Here is an 18,008-nt window from a genome sequence, read left to right on the forward strand (position 1 = left end):
ATCTGTGTGCCATGGATGGGAAATACCTGCTTAGGTGTGGTAGCAAGAGGCTCTCATTGATCAAAGCATGTTTCTTGAAGTTTAACTTTTTTAAAAGTGTGTGAATTCATCGCTGTGCATTTGTCTTTCAAAAACATTCCTAATCCAAGTTGTGGCTGATCAATGGTTGCATTAATTATGCACAAAAGGGTCAATTCTACCAGTCTTGTTCCCTTTGAAAGCTGCTTTACCCTGGGAGGAATTGACTTGCATTATGCAGGTTGGACAAATTCGCCTCCAGTCTGAACTTCTGTAAAAGTCTCCAGGGAAGGTCAAGTTTCTGTTATATTCAATAATAAATGAGATTTCCCATTGAGTAAAATGATCCAGGAAATCAGCTTCGGCTCTCAGAATAACAGTGTTGTGGTCTCTGATGGAGGGCTGGGAAGAAATGATAAGAGTTAGAGGAGAGATGAATGAATCTCTCCAAGCTGCAGGTTTTACAATTCCAACCTAGTAGAATTGGCTCCCAACACAAGTGTTAATAACTTTTGATTTGTTTTGAAGGTTGTCTCAGAGTTGTGATCTTCAAATACACTTGTTTACAGTCTTATCCTATCTCAAGTAAAATTTGTATAGGTGAAAGACAGCTACAACAATAAAAGAGAAAGTGGTATTTGTGTGATAGACAATGATTTCTCACAGCTCACAGGAATGTCTTCCCTCCTGCATGTTTTTCTGCCAAATGGGTGTTTGGAAGCGTTAATGATTGCGTTTTCCCCTTCAACTCTGGAAGTAGCCTAATTTGGCTGAACAGTCGGAGGGGAAAAAAGAAATAATTAATGTGATTCATTCATCTAGAAAGTGTAAAGCAGAATTTAAATGGCAATAGTGGTAGAAAAAATGCTGTAGTGAATGTTTCAAACTTTAGATTTTCTGTTGAGGTATGAGGTGATCTGAAAGGAGTGAGTGGCAGTTCATCAAAACGATGTGTGTTTTCTTCTGACACTGCTTTATTGGCCCTTTCCAGTTATTAATCTCAGAATTGCTAAAATGCATGGGATAATGGATGGTTGCTGTTCAGAGCCCTAATTTACTTTGCTGCACAGTCACTGTGGGAAAGTGCTTTAGCTACTTTGGCTCTTTTGTATTGCCTGGAGAAAGAATTTTCCCCATGTGTTTTGCTGCAGAAGTCATCTGTTGTTTTTCAATGTATGCACATAAACAGCTCTTGCCATTATGCCTGACTATTGAGTCAGCAGTTCCCTGTGATGAAGCCATCACCAAGGCCTGTCACGTTTATCTGCACAGATCAGCATCCCAGAGCAGTAATGCTCTTAACTCCCAAACCTTGTGTGCTGGCCACAGAGCTGTGGGACACCAGTGACCTTCTGCTGCTTCCCTCCTAATCGGCTCTGGGCTCGGGCTGCCAGCTTGGCTGTGCTGTGCCTCCAGAACCCATCTGGGAAACGGGCACAGTGTCATCTTCCCACCTTGCTGCAGGTATTTTGAAGGCAAATGTGCTGATAAGTGGGACCTGCTCTAGGTTTTTCGATGTATGGTGGAAGATTGGGGTGTTTGTTTTATTTTTATTTTATATTTAAAATGCCTCTAATGAAATGATGCCTCATTTGCTTTGGTCACCCTCACCTGCAGTGGCAGAGGTAGCAAGGATTTCTCTCTTTTTTTTTTTCTTTTTTTTTTTTTTTTTGCCTTTCAGCAATTCATCCTTGACAGGATGAGAGAATATTTCTTTTAAAAAGGGTGGTGGGAGATGAAACCTTTGGCTCTTTCCAGTCCTGTCACCTCCACCAGTGCCATGGGCAGCAGTAAGGAGCACCTTCAATCAGCAGTGCCCTGACTCAGTGTCGAAGGAAGGGGACCAGGACACCAGCTGGTTCATCACAGGTCCAGTTTATTGAAGAAAGCATCAAACACTTATACAGCAAATAATAAGCTTATGAATATTCTGTAAGCCAAGCAATCTATTGGTTAAACTATACCATTAACTCTTCCTCATTCCTTAGGGGTTACATCTCTCTTTTCTCATGTCTCTTTCACTATTTGTTATCCTACTACAGCTAGGCCCAAGGACACACTATCTAGCAGGTGCAGGACTTGGAATTAGCCACGGTCTTGTACTTTTCCATTCTCTAGTCTGCTACATTCTCAACAGACACCCTGCCTGCAAAAAGGCCTCTGCCCTAGTTAGGACATCTTTACCAAATTAATTCAGCTGTGTCCTCTCTCCTCAAGCCACTCTGACAAAACTCTCCACAACTCAGAACCAAAAGACAATTTTTTTTTTCATTTTTCTTTTTTTTCCCCCACAAAACATTTATTGCCCCAAGGCTGTTACCCTGCAAAAGCTTGAGCATGTGTTTAACACCAATCAGGGAAATGGGTCTTGAAGCAATTGGCTTCCTTGTGTGCTTTGAACTGAGCAGGTGATTTGCAGCAAGTCCCATTATCAGTTCTGTACCAGCATCTGTCTGCCAGAGTGCTTTCACCTGCATCTGAAGGACTCAACACACCTGTCAAAGGATAAATGCTTCACACTTTGAAAATAAGTGCTGGAGTTTAGATTTAAACTTTATTTTTTTTAATAAGGTCTTATCTGTCATATGATACTCTTGTGCTGAAGAAAAGAGCAGTCTATCTCTGGTAATCACTAGGCTGTCCTCCAAGTCAAATAACATACAGACACTTCTGAGAGAAAATCATCTCAGGGTTTTTCTGAAGCCTGCATCTGATTGTGTGCTTCCAGGCATTCATTTTCCAGGCATGCAGTGATCCAGCAGCATGAGAAATCAGATTTCTGGGGAAACTGTCTTCTCAACACCTCAGATCACAGCACCCTCCACCAGCCATGTCTCAGCTGAGGAAGTAATTGGGGTGTTGAGGATTTCTTCCTTATCCTCCCTGTGATGCCAACACAACTGCCAGCTAAAACCTGGTGGTGTTTTTCTTTTGCAGGGAATTGGAGGCAAGACAAAGAACAGCTCATTTGTTTGGGCTGCCAGGCAGTTGCATGAGGATAATTATTGTGTGCTGTTTATTTATGTTGGACTCAAACCAGTGGTGGTGGGGACCTGGAGATGCTCTGGAATTCCTCACCGCAGTGAAAGCTGGAGCTGCTGGTGTCACAGCTCCCCGGGGCATCTGGTGGTGTCTGCTGCCCAGTCAGCACCAGCAGGGCATTGATAAAGCAGCAAATGAATTTAAAATGGCATTTAAAATTGGGGCACTTGCAGAAAATGATTTGCAAGGAGCTAATAAAGTGACGGGGTGTGTAATGTGATGGAGTGATTGTTTTGTGTGAAGGCAGAGCTGTAATCGAGTATGCAGGGACATTTACCAGAGAGAAGGTAGAACTGGAGGTAATCAGAGGAAATGAAGCAAAGATCATTTAACCAAGCACTGGAGTATTTTATAGGGGTGTTTCTTGGCTTCAGAAAGGCAGAGTAAAGCACCCTGTGAGAGTGTGTCCTATGAAACTCCTAGGTGATGACAGGATTTGTAGGCGAGGTTTTTATTGTTTGTGTACAACTGGAACAGCAATAAAATCAATGGAGAGGCTTGTATACATTATCAATAACATGACAGTTAATTTTGGACTGCACAGATGCAGAGTTGTGCACTACCTAACCAGCAGGCTTTTGCTGTACCAGGAAATGTTTTAATTAAAAGTGAGGAAAATGTATTGGAACTTGACTTTTCTTTAGTATTCTATTGAACTTAGAAAATGTCAAGTTCTTTCTATGTTAGAGCTGGTGGATGTGGAATTTGTAGCAAAGGAACTGTAAATAACAAAACATTGTATCAGGTTTTATTTTAGTGAGGTAAGAAAACATTTTAAATGTACGTATTTGATTTCTTTTACATTTTAGCATTCCACTTATCAATAGGGATGAATCTGAAACTCAAACACCAATCAGCTTCTCAATGTTTGGCATTTTTTCAGCATCTTGAGCTGTTATCTAATCAGCCGCACAGAAGGTGAACCAGGAGAATGTTTGCAACCAGCTGAAGTGATAGCAATCATGAAGGACTGAAGCACGCCTTGCATACAGAGCTACTGAAAAAAATGCAGGAATTGGTAGCGGTTAAGAACAGGTAAAATTAAGGGACAGGATCTGTAGGGATTAGTGCCTAAATGTGCATATTGCTGGGTAGATTTGCTGTCTGTTCTAGTCCTTCCCTTGAGTTTCACAGCAAGTGCATCCATATGGTTACAGGAGTGCATTACACTTCTATAGTCTGCATCTTCCTTGCTATAGCACAGGCATTTGCAATTTTCGGGCAGTATTGAATAGGAAGCTGGAAAACTGCTTAAGCAAAGGCCAGGGAAGATTTGTGAGGGAAAAAGAACAATCTGAACCAAGGGTTGATGAGTGGGCAGAGCCAAAACTTGAGGAGCCACAGGAGACTCTGACTCTCCTAGAGTGTGATGAGGCTCTCACAGTTCAAAGTCCATTAGTTTTATAGCGTTTCATGGCTCTGGGCTAGGGGAGAAGGTATTCCATGGAGACAGTGTTTTCAGTGTAGGTTGTTCAGGTGAAAAGACTGCTTTTAATAACTATACTGATGTCCTGTGGATGTGTGGTGGAATGGAGATGGTGGTAGTTGTGTGTGTTTGTTTTGTTGGGGTTTTTCTTGGTTTTTTTTGTTTTTGTTTGGTTTTTTTGTTTTTTTTTTAATGGGGAAGAAAACCTCTCTGACTCTTTCTTCTCAGTAGACTGGATGTGGTCACTGAAACAAATTTGAGGCAAAACACCAGTATGTTTTCTATGACTCTTTCTTTCTGTGGCGGAATTTTACAGAGATTAGACTAATGAACTGATCTTCCTGCTGTTAAGTGAGGTGTTTTATTTACTTTTAACTACAAGTTAGAGGTCTGCTGCAAGGGCAATTGAAGTCAAAAGAAGGAGTTTTATATCACATCCAAACAGGGATCACCCACATTGTATCTCAGCCATACAAACAGCAAAAAGAGGAAAAAAAATCTCTATTGAGGCAGCTGAGCTGTTGGACATCAAATAATCTGAAATTTAGTACTCTGGCTTTTCAGTGCAGAATATCTCTTCATGGATATATGTGCACATATGTATGCAGATGTGAAAAGCAAGCATTGTATTTGAAAAAAAGCTGAATTGAAATACTGCAGGTGTTCAGTCTGTGTTGGAAATGCCATTTATTATGGGCTTAATGATGGTATTTGATCTTAGGGGCATGTCTGAAGCCTTGAAGTAGAATAGAAAGCAGGATATCTTGTTTTGTGGAATTTAAAAGGTTTTGGTATCCAGCTTTAAAGAAAAGAGTTACATTTTTTTATTCCAATAGTGGTGTCAGCTTGTGTAGTGGTGCTGTGGAGGGATTCACCTGGTCCAGGCTGCTGGGCTCAAAAGATTGAGATGGAGATTGAAATGCAGGCTTGGGTGGAAATAGCCCAGAGTGAATGATCTACAGGATTAAAAATAACCAGCAGCTCAGGATGCTCTGTAATTAGCCACTGTATGTATTTAATTTACCACCCTCAGACAACCTTTCCCAAGACAGACATTTCTACTGAAAGTAACTATGATAATTGTTACAAAGATGAAAGATGGACCTTTTGGAATAAAATTGTGTGCCATGGCTGCAGAATTATCTAAGCTTCTAAAAATGTATATGTGAGAGCAATGGAATATAAGTGCATGTATATAATCACCTTGTTAATTTACTGTCAGCTAATTTCACTTTCTGTAAGTTGCATCCACACTTAGACAAATGGCAATTTTCATTCATTTCTGTGCCAGTATTTAGAAGCAGAACATTACAGTGCAATCTCATTACTACAGCTTTATTGATTTATAAAATTACACTTTATTACACTAATCCATATATTAGAATGAATAGAACTGTGCATAGCTACAGCTAAGGTATTCTTGCCAAGGAGGTACATAGTTTGCTTTTACATCAGCAGTTCACGATTTAAATTAGTGGATGTCATGCTGTTGGACTCCAGGAACACGGGATTAATGGCAAACTCATTAGTTCATGAAGTTTAATCTTCTTGGTGGGTGTCCCACCTCGTGGGAAATAAGAGGGATTTGGCTGCAGGTGTCTGTGAGGTAACAGCAGTCACTCAAAGAAAGGGATCCAGAGCTGCTGCTATTGTGAACCCAAGAATATTTATTATTTATGCTTTATTTGGTGCCAGAATACTCTTTTCTTTGCTCAGGAGAAAGCAAATGAATGCTCTAAGGACACATGAAGAGGCTGTGACTGCATAGGTGCCACATGGCAGTGGAACCACTGGTGGTACTTGGGTCGGGGGGTGATGCTCTGTTGGAAAATTTGGCATAGATCCTTAAACAAATCTTTTTAAAGTGGCTTTTTTGGGGAGTGTGGCAGGTTTTATACCCTTACTTCTGGTCATCAGGCCATTATCAGTTTTTAAAAAATGATATTGCAGTGAGGAGTGAGCATGCTGAACCGGCTGTGCCTGGCCTTGCCCTGGTGTTTCACAACACACACAGATGAGCCTGCAAAGCCCCAACACTGTGGCCAGTTATTTTTGTCCCTTTTAATCTGTTAGGCCCTGATCCTGATCTGTAGGGTTTCCTAAATCCCATTGATTTCTCCAGAATTAGGTTCCTGGAGTCCTCTGAGAGCCTGGGTTTGGCTGGTCTTGTGCTATTAACCAGAAACAAACCCACATTCTCTACCTCAGAGCGCTCCGAGGATAAATGTGTTGAAGATTATCTGTGTTCTTATTTAGTGGCAGGGAAGGCCACTGAAATACCAAAAATAGGTTTATAAAGGACAAAAATAACTCGCTGCCCTGGAGGGTTTACACAATCCGAGCTGTGCTGTGTGCCTTGGCTGAATCACTTCTCCAGGGAGGCTCGGGGCAGTCCCTGCCTCTGTTGGGGAAGGGCAGGGAAATTCAGGGAGATGGGCTGGTCACAGCAGCTCAGAGAGAGGGAGAGAATCCTCTGTGTGTGCTGGGGGTCAGCCTGCCAGCTCCTGTGGGCATGGCTGGTACAGCCTGCTGAGCAACAGGGGCTCCTCACAAGCTGCTGCTCTGGGATCCTTCTCTGGCCACGTGCTGGAAAGGCAGGTGGGAGAAGGAGCTTCCCTTCCATCTCCTCCATGGATAAAAAATTGCTGTAGACAGCAGCCATGAAATGCATTTCCCTCTGAAACATGTCTGTAGATAGACACTTCTGTCTTGGTCAGCTCTTTTCTGGGTTTAATCATTCGTTCCTGCTGACCACAGTGACAGAAATTTGCTTTTATTCCTGCAGTTGTGTGTGTGGCCAGGAAGAGTCAATCAGCATCTGTTCTTGTGTGTGCATCATTAGCAGGGCTGGGAGTTAATTTCTGATGGCAGACACATTCTTCTTTGGGTTGAATTTCTAGTCCTCCACCAAGACACCTTGAATGCATGTCACGTTTTTGGGGTTTATTGCTGGCTGGAGAAGGGATGGACTGAATTTAAAATCCCAGAATGGGCTGCCTGAGTTTCGAGTTTCAGGAGAAAATTGTATTTATAAGCTGAGCATGTGTGGTTTGTAACAGATTGGGGCTGTCAGAAATGCCCATATTTTATGTAGTTACAACTATGAGTGACCCCTCACCACAGGTACGTGGGGTTACAGTGTATAATGGATTGCACAACAACATCCAAATACAATTCCTTTTACTTCTGTTGGGGTAAAAATAAGATATTCTTAGTTTGAGTGACCCCAGAAGTCAGTAAGATAAGGCAGTTCTGTGTACAGTGTCTTCTTGCAGACAGGTTACACTTTATTTTTGTGAATGTGGATAAGGCTGTTTTTAGTGCTGTGCTGCTGATAAGTTCTGCTGGAGCTTGGCTGCTGATCAGGTTCCCTCTTGTGGAGTCAGACCAGGCTGTCTCTGTCTCTTCCCTCCTCCATTTGCTATTAGCAGATCTGGGAAGTTTGTTCTGCCTTCCAGTTATCTGGCACCATAGGTGACAGATGCAGGAGAGCCAAAGCAGGCTCTCCAAATTACCCTGAGATGAGAGGCAAGAAGGTGACCTCCAAACACAGTGGGAGGGAAAAGGGGCTGCTTTTCCTAATGTGTTTCTTCTTTAGCAGCTGAAGGATTTTTCCGTGTAGGTGATGAGAGCAGTCTCTTCTTGCTGAATTAACAAAAATACCACTTTTTTAGAACTAGTTTTTTAGGACAATGGGAAGAGCAGCACCTTGCCTTCCTCCCATCCCAGCCTTCCCAAAGCTCCCACAGCAGCACTTGGCCTTGCAGCCTCCCGAGTCAGGAGGATCCCTGCACACTTCACATTAAAACCTTATTTACTGCAGTTCCACCCACTGCTGCTGACCACCAGTGGCTTGAGCCTGTATAAAATATGGTTGTAGCAACTCTTATCATCACTTTGAGTATACAGCTCCCACATTATCCGTCATTTTAAGAGATGCTGGCCAGTGGAGATGAGGAGCAAATGGCTTGTGGTTTGATGAGATGTATTTTGGTGGCTCACCAGATTGTCACTGCTAGCCAGTGGAGCTGGAGAAGGAGCTTGCAGAAATTACTGCTTTGCAAATGGGAGTTGTAGGTATTCTGAACTTGAAGTGGTCATGTCCATATAACTTGCTAGGGGCTGGTTTTGGTGCACACTAACAGCATTACTGCCCAAGAATGTTTTTCTTTTTACATGGAAGCAATCGAAGTGACTGCAGCCCCATTAAGTCTTATTTTTAGATTACAATAAGCAAGACTCTGATTAATTTAGCAGCAGGGCATCAGTGAACATTAACAGCTTAACTTGAAGGCCTGGTAGATTGATAACTAAACAGGCCCTGAGCTGTATATTAACAGTCTGGCCATGGTATTATTGAGGCTCGTGTTGGGTGAGTGTCAGCATGGCTGATAGGCAGCACAACAGCAGAAGCTATTTGTCTGTTAAATGGCCACTTAAATTATTCAGTAGAGTAGCTGATAGTCATCAGTACATCTGAGCCACAGCCCAGTTATTCTAGGCATGTGTGCACAAGCTCTAATTAGTTCAGGTACAGCACTGAGCTCTCCTTGGGCAAACTCACCTGGTCTAGAAGCAGTTTCTCAGGTGGGGTCTCCAGCCCATGAGGAAATCCCTCTCCTGTGGCACAAGCATTAGGGATACATGAATAAACTGGGATGCAGATAGCTTGGGGGTGATAACCAAACCAACAGCTGGGCAAACATTTCATCTGAGCCACTCACGTTAGATGTAGTTTCACTTCTCCAGCCCACAAGAGAAAGTAAAAATTGCAATGCTACCAGTGGCCTTATGTTTTTGTTTTCTTAAGTCTTCTGTGGTTACAGGAAATTTGAGGAATTTCCCTGTGAATGTAATGTATCTAACTAGCTGTGTATGCTGTGGGACATGCTAGCCAAATCAGACTGAAAGCTTATGAACCATTAAATGTGCAGAAGGAGTTGTTAGCCACTCAGTTTTCCCTCCAGTTCCTTCTTGTTGCAGCATTAGCAATTCTGAGGTAGTAACACAATGGACATGGCTCAAATTAATTAGCTAAATTGGTACCTAAAGGCAATAAGATTTCATGCCACTTAATATTTCAATGCAAACAAGACAGGCAACTAAACATATTTAAATATGATTGGCTCATGTTCTGGAGTGGAGTATCTTATCTTTTGTTTGGGCTAAATACAGCTCTCATTGTGCTCAATTTATTCTGCCATTAGCAGTGGTCTGACCTGCTATTAGCTCTGATAAAAAGTAGCCATCCCCTTCACCGAAGACCATCCTGTGGAAAGGATGTTGAAATGCAATTCAAGGGAGGAAGGAGGATAGACACCATTTGCTTTTGTACATAATTAAGCCGTGATGGGAGACTTAATTACAATGTGAGTTTATCAGCAGAGAGCTGCAGTGGTGGCCAGCAGGCTGTGATGCCGCTGGCCTGTGCTCTGTGCACACACAGCCTTGGAGCAGTTGTTCCAGGCTGTGAAGGGGCTCTGGCTGGAAGGTGCTGATGATTCCCAGTGTTATCCTGGGAAAAGTCAGAGTTTGTGCCTCTTGGCTTTCTTTTCTCCCCCTTTCCTTGCCGCCCGCCCTCTTCCCCCACCCTCCTTGCGAAGCAGCCCTTCTGGCTTTGTTGTAAGTGTGGTTTGTAATCATTGTACACATCCCAGATGGTTCATGGAAACTCTTTGAAATGCCATCTGCCAGGCGTGTGTCCAGCCGGCAGCCTGTCATTCTGCTCCGGGAGGAGCGGAGGCGGGCTCTCCCTTCCCCCTGCCTGCCTGCCTGCCTAACACTTGCTCAGATGTGGAGCAGGAGAACAGCCCGAGCATCTGCAAGCAATCTCTGCTCCAGACAGCAACATGGAAACTTGCTGGGTTTTTTTTCTCTTCACCCAGATAAGATATCCCAGCCAGTGCAGTTTTTAGTTTCCCCGGGTTTGCTGCTGAGGACCAGCTGAGGTGACAAGTGTTATCTCTGCGATGCAATGTTTTCCTTTTCTGTGGTGACTTTCCTAATGCTTTCTCTGTGTGTTGCAGGCACAGCTGTGGTTTTTTTTTTACTTGAACATATTCAGGAAATTAAGAACACTGAGATGAAACAAATAGATCCATTAAAATGGCTCAGAGGAATTATGGCAGAGATATAATTGTCATGTCAAATAGGCAGCCTGCACTAGTAAACTGCTGACTGCAATTTCACCACTATAAAAATTCAGAAGGAAGGAAAAAATGATTAATAAATATGCTCTGTGGGAAGATAGAGATAAAGAGAAGGAGAGGCTTTAAAAGATAAGGTGAAAGCAATCCTGATCTTTGTGTCTCATCAATGTGTTAGCAGTTATTGGGAAAACACAGTCCCAATCTTTGTCATTTGGCTCACATGGCTGGGGGTGACGTTTGCCTGATTGATGAACAGTGCTAGAGAGTATGATTCTCACTTCCATTGTGCTCTGGGCATGGGACAGCTACAGCAAACCACTGGTCAGAGTTACTGGTGTGGCTTTTCATCCTTCCTGCCTCCCACTCGCAGCCAGGTTTAGGGGAATGTGGCAGTGGCCACCAGACACGATGCCCTGGGGAGGGTCCTCACAGCCTCAGTGGCAATTCAGTGCTCAGGGAGGAGATGTGGATTGGGCTGTGATCATCCTGGCTGCTGGGTGTGTGCTCCCTGCTCCTGGTGTGCCAGGGAGGGACCTGGGTGAGCCTCTCTGCCTGCCTTGGGATGGAAGCACCAGCATGGGGCAGGGACGGGCACATGGTGCAGCTCCTGCATTCCTCTGGACTAGATCTGTGAAAGAAAATTGTCTTCTGATACAATCTCTACCCAGTAAATATTGCTGTAGCATTACTATAAGCATTCAGAAATACAAAAAATGCGAGGCTGAGTCCTTTTTCAAATAGGAAAGAGTAATTCTGCTAGCAGGATACAGATATCCATCACTATTTCCATCTCCTTCCTTACTTTTTATCCTTCCTTCACCCATTCATACAGCTCCAAGAGGAGGAATGATGGAAAAAAGCACAGGAATTTATAGACTCTCTGAAGGCTGATGGTAAATAATAAAAAAGAGAGTTTCTATTTTGAAACAAGAAATGGAGGATGTTAGAGAAAGTGGATGTCAATCAAGGAAATTAATCTAGTGATAGTCTTTCAAGGGTGTCACTCTGTCAAGACTGACCTCTTGAGCAGTCTCTCAGATGAATAGGAGATAAGCAGACTTTCCGTTTTCCTGGCACTTGAGGAAAACATTTGCCAGATGCAGGCATGGTAAATTTATGCTCTTTCAACTTCTGAGAACTGGAATCTTCCCAATTAGTTTTCAGAAGCTCAGCTTCTTTATTCTTTCTTCTGTCCTTTTATAAAAGGTTTAAAAAATTGTATGCACTGAGAAGACACTGCCCAGGGGCCAGAGGAGTCCCTCAGAAGTGAGAAATTGTGCTTTGTTAAATGTTAGGTATGACTTCCACGTCTCTGAAGTTATTCCCAAGCCAGCAGACTGGTTTCAGCCACAGCACTCAGACACCTCCAACTCTGTAACTCTGGTCTTCCTTCCAAAATTCAGTTTTCTCTACCATCTGTAAATCTGTCATTTGTATTTAATCTCAGATGTACAGAATCCAGAGTGATGGAAAATAAAGGCTGTTGAACAGAAATGGATCCCTATCAATGAAGCTGTGCTCAGTGACCTAAAATGCAGCATCCCAAGTCATCTTAGGGGAAAAAAAAGTCATGAAATGACTCATCTTACACTGTGCTTCAGAGTGCTGTAAATTGGCCAGAAGGGACAAGAGTTTCAGAGCTGGCAGAGTGGCAGTGATCAGAGCCAGTTCTCCATGGGCACTACAGAAATTGTTGAGTGCTGAGGAGAGAGACTGAGTGTGACTTATTGCTCAAAATATTCCTGAACTGGAACCAGCTTGTAGGTGAGCTTCTGTGAGAGGAGTTGTCAGGTTGTCTCTTCAGTGAGCATGTGTGGATGGTGCATCAAAACCATCTCATGCTACTTTTTAATGCTGAATAAAAAATAATAGCATGAATAGAGATAAAACAGTAAGAAGAAACAAGGGAGAAATTATGTTTATGATGTGAGAGAACATTTGATGAGCTAGTGATACAGAAGTAATGGAACCTGGAAAATAGTTGCCTTATCTGGTAATACAGATTGCAGTTTTAGTGAAGTATGAGAGACAGTGCTAACAGTAGGAAGTAATTGCTGGCATATTCCCAGTACCAAACTTTTCCAGCTGTGTTTCTGGACACAGAGATGAGAGGTTTCTTTGCCAGAGTCTTTCTGAGAACACAAGAAACATCCCTCAGTTGTTTTGTTCTAATTGGTGCCACTGGTTCAACCTGAAATCTGTGTCTTGTTTTTACATGGGCTCCTAACTTCAAACTTCTTTTGACCCTTGTAGCTCCCAGAACTGTGTTTTACACATACTCCTGTATCTTTGTGAAAATTTGTTACTTATTTCTTAACTCTTGATAAGAAAACAGCTCTGATAATGTTCTGATTTTCCTTTCAGGCACAACCCGCCCTCCGAGAGAAGGAGAAGTGCCTGGTGTGGACTATAACTTTCTGACTGTGGAGGAATTCCGGGAGTTGGAGCAAAGTGGGACCCTTCTGGAAGTAGGAACTTATGAAGGTATGGAGCCAGGGGCAGTGAAAAAGCACTCCAGATACCCATGGTGGGACACCACATTTGCATCACTCTCAGTCAAGTTAGGACCTTGTTTCCATCCCAGTGCTCTGCTTCCGTTTTCTCTGGAACATGAGAGAGGGAATTCCAGTTTTGTTGTTCTTTTATCTTCTGGACTCAAGTTAACTGCCTGAAAAGATCAACAGTAGGCCAGGAAAATCCAATATATAATCCTGTAACATACTGGGGCAGTGTGCATTTATCCTTTGTGTCCACTAGGGCTCATCTCCTTGTTCAGTTTTTCTTTCCTCTCGCTCTTTCTCTTTCCTTGTCTCTTCCCTAAATACACTTCCTTCATCACCCAGTTGTGTGTCACTATGCAGCTATGCATCATGCACTGCTTTTGGGTTTTTTTTCCTTATTCTTGGATAATTGCTTATAACTTGGGTCATTGTGTTGATCCTTTTTTACAGCACAACTTTGCAAACAACAGTACTGAGACAGCCAAGGGGCACTGAAATGTCACCAGGGTGAGAGCAAAAACAGCTCCAGAGAAATGCAAGGCAAATTGGCCATTTTTAGGTACACAATCAGATTTGTGTAACTAAATCTGCAGTCTGTAGCTCCTTTAAATTAAAAACTCTTTTTGGAGTGGGTTGGGGTTTTTTTCCTCAGGAGAACATTCAAATGTACCTCTTGACAAGACAATGAAAAGAAATACTTTACAGATTTGAAAGTCCTTCCAGTGTACTTCAGTCATTTCATATTTCCATTTGAAAGAAGTTTAATGGTTCTTTCTGTAAATCTGAGAGATTGAAAAAGCCCTATCCTTGCACCCTTATCCTAATTATTCTTTATAATAAGAAATATGGAATACATTTAAAAATACAGACTATATACAACTAGCCAAAATTCTTTGAAAATTGAATTTCTGCTCATCAAGCATGAGCAGAAGAAATTGTGACATGTGGCTTTGATGTTCAGGGTCTGAAGGAAGACTCCTGAAATACTGTTTGTCTACTTCTTTAAAAACTCCTTTTTAAGGGCACCTTTAAACCTTATGCTCACTCCCAGCTGCAGACCTGGTTTGCATGAAGATGCTAAATGTATCATTTGGTTTCACTCTTCCACTTCTCTGAGCTGATTAGCTCCATCAGCACCAATGCTAACGTTCCAGCAGCAGCTCTTCTCCAAAATGAGCTTTTTCCTCTCTGTGTTTCTAATTATAACACCAAATTAGTTTTCTTTGTCGTGGTGCTTGAAATAGATCAGCTGAAAGGCCTCGCCATTGCTTCCTGATCTGTTTGTTCTAGTGACCTTTCCACTTGGAAAGACAAAATGGGTAAGTGTCTGGAAGCTGGCTCCTGGGACATGCTGGGAATTAGTTCTCAGGAAATGCTGAACCCACCTGGGACAGTTAGAACATGGTCATTTCATTGCTTATGTGATTATGTGCAGCAGCAGCTCAGCTGTTTGGGTTTCATGGCTTGCTCTTTTCAGCTGCTGGAGATGAGGGTGATTTCTCATAAGTCTAATGTGTATTTCATTTCTGTGGGTGACAGAAGTGCCTGAACTTTAAAGGAATAATTTGTCAGAAGTGCTGAGAAGCTTCTTTGCCCGTTGACATCAGTGATGCTGGTGTGCATTGTGGTTCTGGAGTGCTGGCCCATGGAAGGAAAAATCAATAAGAATAAAGGAAATAATGATGATGCATGTGTGCACATATGCATCAAGACACATTACTATTTGATTGTAATGTGAAATAAATAGAGTTCATTTTTCACTTACGGCTTAAAGAAATTATTTTGCTGCCTTCTGAGATTTCTTTAATGGCTTTGTTGTACTTTTTTTGGGAGCTCTTATTTTACAGCTGTATTGATCAAGACAGTGTTGATCTTGATTGGATCTTGGAAGATGAGATGATTCAGACTTGATGCTGCCATCACAAGCTATTTTGTCTATAAAAAAAATCTGCCAAAAACCCAAACCACAATGCAAGTTAGACTTTTAATGGTCAAATCTCTGTTATTGTCCAGCTTTACAGTCTTAGATATTTTAATTATCACTTTTTTTTTTTTGCTGCATTTTGCTGCCATATTTTTTTAATAAGTGTTCCACCATGATAAATTTGGCTGTATTTTTGATCAGTGGTGGCTTATTCTAAACAAGAGAAATAAAACCCAGCACAAGGACATAATCTTCTAGTTCTACCTGCTGTGCTGAGTAGAAATCAGAACAATGGAAGAGATGGGGTTGCTTGTGATTTAATGCTCTCGAGTGATTTAGAGATGAAGGAAGAGGAATGCCATGAAATGGACTGGAGGGATGAGGAATGGGGAAGTTTTTGTGTGCCAGCCCAAGCTCATGTGGCTCAAGCAGGGTGGTGGGGTCACTGTGGTCCCAAGGACCCTTCTGGCCTTGTAAGCATCACATGGTTGTGGAGAAGGTAAACATAAGGTCACCTGGATTCTGTCACTGGGAAAAATCTCAGTGAAGAAGAGGCAACAGAAACATTTAATAACAGCTACTGAAGAGAATTCTGGGGAGAAAGATTAGAAAACAGGGAGGCATCAGAAGAGGGGTAATACACAGGACTTTGATGCTGATACAGATACTATTGATTTGGAAAGAATAAAGAACAAGCAAGAAGAGAAGAGTTGGAAACCATAAAAAAGTAGGAGAGTGAATCAGGTTTTCAAAGAACAACCTGGGTTTTGAAAGTGCTCTAATTGCGAAGAGAAAGTGCAAGCTGACAGGAGAAAAGAGGTGTTGCTGACCTGCAGGGCTTTGTAATGCCATTATTATTTCTTCTGGTGCACTCCAAATAGGTTCCTCTGGGCAGCTTTTGATTCACATCCCAGTGAAGGCAGAGCAGGCATGGCTGTTCTGATCACCTCTCATCTTTTGGGTGTGTTCTGCACCCAAAAGGCTTCAAAAAATGTAATCAGGTGGGAGGGGGCATTGGCAAGCCTTAATTCCTGGAGTTTTCAGTTTGGGTTTTAACATCCTGATTTTTAACTATAAAGCCCAGAAACATCTTCTTTCCTCTCCTGATGAAAGCTGCATGTTGATCACATGAATCCAGCAGCTGGAGCTGGAAGACCTGCCCAGAGCTGTGGTGCTGCCCCAGTATTGGTGATTTTGCCCCACGTGTGTGCTGCACACAACCCTCTCAAGCCAATTAGAAATTCCCATTGACAATACTCATTAGGAAGGAAAATTCTTTTTAGGCTGCACATCGTCTAGGTCTTCTGGTGGATAGGAAATCACTGTAATTGTAGTCTCAGGCATTTATTGACTGTTCCTTCAGGGCAGAAAATACTGATGGATGCATGGAAGTAATTGTGTAGGTTACTAATTATTTAGCAATTACTTCTGCATTTGAATTGCAGGCTCTCACAGGCACCCCAAGGGAGGGCTCTTTTGAGCACAGCAACCGCTTCCAGATTTTATTCCCTTTTTTTTTTCCCAGCTGCTGAGTGGCCCTGGGCAGATCAGGTACTTCAGGTTACTGGCCTGAAGAATATTAAAACAACACTTACTTCTCTCCTCATTAATATTTCAGCAGATCCCCTGTGCCTGCAGCTATCTGCTGTTTGGAATAGGAGGGGGAGAGGGGAGGCCGGGGTGTTCTGGAGGGCTGTGCTGCATTCAGGCACTCAGCCCTGCAGAGGCACACGGGGACATGGGCAGGGGGATGCTTTTTGAATGGGGATGGTTATATCACCAGGGTTTGGTGAGGCTGTGTGAGTGAATGCCTGCCCAGCACTTAGTGATCCTCAAAAGAAATAGTGCTGCACTCCATAACATGTGAAGGGTTATTACATTATAGGGTATTATTATCAAGGCATCATCTTTCATTCTCGGGACAAGTGTTATGTGATTGCCAAGAAAAGTAATAAGTAATCTGCATTAGTCTCATGACTGAGATGTAATGGGGTGACTTGCTAACACTCTCCAAGTGTATAAAACTATCTGCTGTAGACAGGGTCTCCGATTGTGGTACTTAATGATTGTAATAAATTACATTAATAGTGCAGTTTGAATTTCAGCCCAAGTAGAGAGGTGTATTCAGCAACATGCTTCAAATCAAGATGCCTTAGCCTAATTTATCTGATGTGCTGGCTCTCCTTGGGCTTCTCTGCAGCAGCCACACAGCCACACTACCCCAGCTGCTTTAGCAAAATGGGTGGATTATTTTTGCTGGTACCTTTGCAGCCTGTGGGTGTCACCAGCTCAGGCCCACCTGGAAATGAGAGCTGAGCCTGTGGCAGGCAGAATGTGAGGGGAAGATGGGAGAGGAAGGGTGGCAGGTGCTGGAGATGCCCATGCAGGTGAACAAGTTAATCAGATGCACTGATTTTTGTCTCCAGACTGGAGATTGTCTCAGTAAATCATAATGGCTTCTTTAGCACTGTTATAATGTGTCACACAGAATATCCACACACTAATATCTGTGTGCTGCAGAATGATTCCTCTTCTATCTTTGGCTCTTAATACTTTGCTTGCTTTTTGTCTTGTTATTTTTTAAACCACTGGTAGAGAAAAAAAGGCCACTCCTTGTTGTGTATATGCACAATTATCAGTGCTAACTAAGCATGAGTGCTGCTGCACTGAAGTGTCATCTGATAACAATGCTTCATTCTGCAAACAGCTGAAGTGGTACCTGAGTAACTCTTGTTCTCTAAAAGCAAATATTCAAATATCTGATAGGGGTTTAGAGTGGCTTTGAATTTCCTGCAGCATTCCTGACTGCCTTCTCCCTCTCTCTGCACTTCCAATAACAAGTTTCTCAATGTGAGCTCTGTCAGAAAGAGTTCATTAGCACTCATGTGTTTTAAAACACAAACCTCAGGGAAAAGGTTCCCAAAAACCTCTGGCAAAAAAGAGATATT

General features: G+C 42.5%; 1 protein-coding gene across 22 annotated transcripts in view; it reads left to right on the forward strand.

The window, feature by feature from the left end:
- The window catches only part of MAGI1 (membrane associated guanylate kinase, WW and PDZ domain containing 1), a 331,966-nt gene that overhangs the window by 232,325 nt on the left and 81,633 nt on the right, over window positions 1–18,008 (forward strand). For all 22 annotated transcript variants that reach the window (XM_054281276.1, XM_054281280.1, XM_054281281.1 and 19 more), the window contains exon 3: window positions 13,000–13,119. In XM_054281276.1, coding sequence (XP_054137251.1) covers window positions 13,000–13,119 — 120 coding nt within the window. The remainder of the gene's footprint in view (window positions 1–12,999; window positions 13,120–18,008) is intronic.

This window comes from Melozone crissalis, unplaced genomic scaffold (genome assembly GCF_028551555.1).
Source record: "Melozone crissalis strain CALT ecotype California unplaced genomic scaffold, PUWL_Pcris_2 ptg000029l_1, whole genome shotgun sequence".
Lineage (NCBI taxonomy): Eukaryota > Metazoa > Chordata > Aves > Passeriformes > Passerellidae > Melozone > Melozone crissalis.